A 3,431-nucleotide genomic window follows, 5' to 3' on the forward strand; every position below is an offset into this window, starting at 1 on the left:
TGCTGCAGTGTGGCCAGAGGAGTCCCAGCAATGACCCAAGGAGAGAACACCTCTGCTGGGAGCCCAGCAGGATAGAGCTGGGCTTGTTTATCACTCCCTGACTGCTCTTTGTGACAGAGGGGCGTGCAGATTTCAAGCTCAAGCCTGAACAAAGTGGTGGGAAATGGAGGGGAGAACTCATCCTTGGAGACAACCAAAAGTCAACCGCATGCACCTGAAGAAGCGGCTCCAAGCCAGCCCTGCTGCTGGGGGGGTTGGACCGGCTGACCTCGGACAGGCCCTTCCCACCCCTGCTGCTCTGTGGCTGCGGCCGCCCGCCCGGGGGGCAGAGGCCCAAAACAGAGCTCCTCTGGACGGTACCTTGCCCAGCTGCAGGTCAGACAGGGAGCAGGCGTCAATGAAGGCCTGGGCTATCACAGAGAGACAGGCGTCGATGTGGTCGGTCTTGTCAATGTCGAAGACGAACTGGGGGTTCTTCAGGATGTTAACCCAAAACCTCAGAGGCAGGCTGTGGAGGAAACAAGCCCGGAACACACACTGGGTGAATGTTTGTGCTCCAGAAGGAGAGGGGAGGAAATGCAGGAATGATGCTGACAGAAAGTGAATATTAGAGAGGGAAAAAAAAAAGAAGAGCAAGATTCTACTCTTTAATCACATCCTGGCAGGGTACAGCCTCTGCCTAGCTAGAGTGGCAGGCACACGGCTTCTTGCTGAAGAGATTCCTCAGGCTGCAGCAGGCGGTGCGGGCAGGAGTCCTCACAGGCAGCCCTGCCCCGGGCAGCTCCCACCCTGCTCCTGCAGCAGCTCCCTGCGCCAGCGCCGGTCCAGGAGGGACACTGCCAGGGCTGCCAGCATGGGGCTGCCGAGTCAGGCTTCCCCACTTGCTGATTGCTGTAGCAATGGTGTCATCTCCTTTCACTTTTCTTCAACAGTAACAGTCATCTGGTTCTGATGGTAGGCCTGGCTCCATGAAATACATTTCATGTGTCTTTTTTCCTGCTCTCTCATTATTTTCTCCTCCAATTACTTCACTGCTCATTTGGCCGTAACACAGTTTCAGTGTTTCGCTCTCCCTTCTTACCATCCCTCCTCAGCTGCTGAGGAGTGAAACCCACTTGAAGCCTTTGCTCTACTGGCAATTAAAGGTAACGAAGGGTAGGCAAATCTGGAGCTCAATGGTTTTGTCTGCATGTCTGCTATCCCAGCCAAATTTGGTTTGAATTTCCACGTTAGGCTTGAAACGGTTACTGTCCCTGCAGCCCCAGAAGTGCTGAGCCTCTCCTTGACACTCCCTCCAAGCTCCCTGCTCTCCCTAGTTAAATCTTCTGCTTTCTCCTCTTTGCTTTGGCCCCCCCCACCTCATTCCCACTGCTCATCAGATCCCTCAGTACCACTCCTGGCTGGGCCCAGCACACTATTGTCACAGCACCAGCTCCTGGAGTCCTGTGAATACCCTGGAGTCTCAGCTTGGTTACAGAGCTAAGTCAGGAAAAGTGCCCCCAAGGGCTGAAAGCCAGAAAGCAACTGAAAAGGAGCCAAATGGGCTGTTTTAAAAATCTCCATGATGTTTTAAGACCTGACATGACTTTGGACTCCACCTCAAATCTTCAGTGCTTGGAGCTAACAGCACTGCTATCACACCATCCCATTGCTCTTCTGTTTCTCCTTTATTCATATGTGTGCCAGTTCTTTCTGCCCTTTATCTGCCTGTGCCTCCTCTTCCAGCTCGCCGTCCCCGAGCTGTGTTTGTTCAAAGCTCTCCAAGCCTGTGTTTGGCCTTATCTTTCTCTGCCCCTAGCTCCACCACCCCTCCTGTCTCTTTTATACTTTTAGGAAGCTAATGATTTGTCCAGGACATCAAGACACTGCAGCTGCTGCTCCTGAGAGACCGAAGGAAGGAAGGAAAGAAAGAAGAGATTTCCTCTTCCAAACCTGTTAGTCTTCCAGATGTGCAGAGTGTCAGGGTCCGTGATCCCTCTTTTCTCTGCTTGCTCCTCCAGGAAGTCGAAGAAATACTTCACGGCCACAGGTGGTTTATCATCTCGGATGCTGAGAATGGCTTTGAACAAGTCGTCCAGGAACTTCTGCAGCGTGCCCTGCAGGACAAGTGCACACCATGGAGGCTGGGAAGAGCAGCAGGACCCGAGCCCAGGAAAGCAGCGTGAGGAGCTACGACTGCTGTGCACAAGGGGAAATCCTTTGCTGCCAGTTGGATGAATCAGAAGAGAAGGGGGATGCCGAGGCGGGGAGGGAAAGGTTTGTTTGTGCATAGCGATACAATTAGCTTGCATTTGGGTTTAATTTCTTTTGGCATCGAGCTTTTCTTTCTTTCTGCTAGTAACTCACATCTGTGATTGTTCTGCACAGTAAATACAAAGAAGACTGTTGGCCAGTCTTGTGATCTCTGCTCCAGTAAGGCATCATGCTGGGATTAAAGATGGGCTGGGAGCCCAACTGCTGGAGCGGAGCACTCGCAGAGAGCGGGCAAGTTCAAATCTGAATTAAGGTCGCACAGACATTCACCCTGCTCCCACAGCTGAGCATCTCCCTCTCCCTTCCCACCAGGATCTCTCACTGGGGAGGTGGGTTAAGGTCAGAACTGTGCATCATGATCCCTGAGGTCGTCAGCGTCCCTTTCATGCGCGCAGACTCCAGACCAGCCTGGGGAGATCGTGGGGGGGCTTCACTTCAGCAGTCCTCCCACCTCCTACCTTTGTGGAGAGCAGCCTGGTCAGGTAGATCTCTGGTAGGACTTTCTTCCTGTGGCTCTGTCTGTGGGACTTCTTATGTTCCACTGATTCATCAGTTGGGAGAACCTGATCCAATATAAAACACATGTTCAGAGCGCTCCTCTCTGGCAGTGTCACACTGAATTTTCCTTTAAGTATAGAATTTCAACTGCACATAAAATTCAATTAAAAAGCAGTTACTGTTATAAATACACCCTTATATGGATTTTAAAAAGTGATTCATAACGCTCAGTTTTTCTGACATTTGTTTCTCTTGTGCTCTTTGTTGCCCCTCTCAAGCTAGACAAAGAAAATGAAACAATCCATCTCACTTTGCATGTGAGCCTGCTTGCCTTCCTGCGCTCCACAGCACTCCTGTGCAGCTGCAGCTTAGGCTCCCAGAAGCAATACACAAGGCTTCCGCAGGAACCAGCTTTTCTTAGATTTGGGGGAAGTGCAAGACTGATTGGTCAATATTCCAACCTTAGCCTTTATTAAAAAAAAAAAATTCCACTGCTCAGGTCAGTTACTGCTCTATAATGACCTAACAAGCCATTTAAGTCCCTCTTGGCATTGTTTCACGTGGGCATATTTGGTTTCCTGTCCCATCTCCCTCTCTGCACTGCATGCGCATTCTTTGTGCTCTATTGGAGCACGTAAACTTCAGCAGAAGAAAAAAGATCAGGCTATAAAATACTGTTG

At 50.8% G+C, this 3,431-nt stretch overlaps 1 protein-coding gene across 1 annotated transcript; it reads right to left on the minus strand.

Moving 5' to 3' along the window:
* Nucleotides 1-360: 360 nt before the first annotated feature.
* On the minus strand, nucleotides 361-2,816 carry LOC103767974 (plexin-D1-like; the record flags this gene model as incomplete). Its single annotated transcript, XM_008935104.1, has 3 exons — nucleotides 361-508; nucleotides 1,933-2,096; nucleotides 2,712-2,816. Coding segments are annotated over 3 exons (417 nt in total), but the record flags the coding sequence as incomplete, so codon positions are not given.
* Between the last annotated feature and the right edge of the window lie 615 nt (nucleotides 2,817-3,431).

The sequence above is a fragment of the Merops nubicus genome, unplaced genomic scaffold (genome assembly GCF_000691845.1).
Source record: "Merops nubicus isolate BGI_N331 unplaced genomic scaffold, ASM69184v1 scaffold40072, whole genome shotgun sequence".
In the NCBI taxonomy this organism is placed as follows: Eukaryota; Metazoa; Chordata; class Aves; order Coraciiformes; family Meropidae; genus Merops; species Merops nubicus.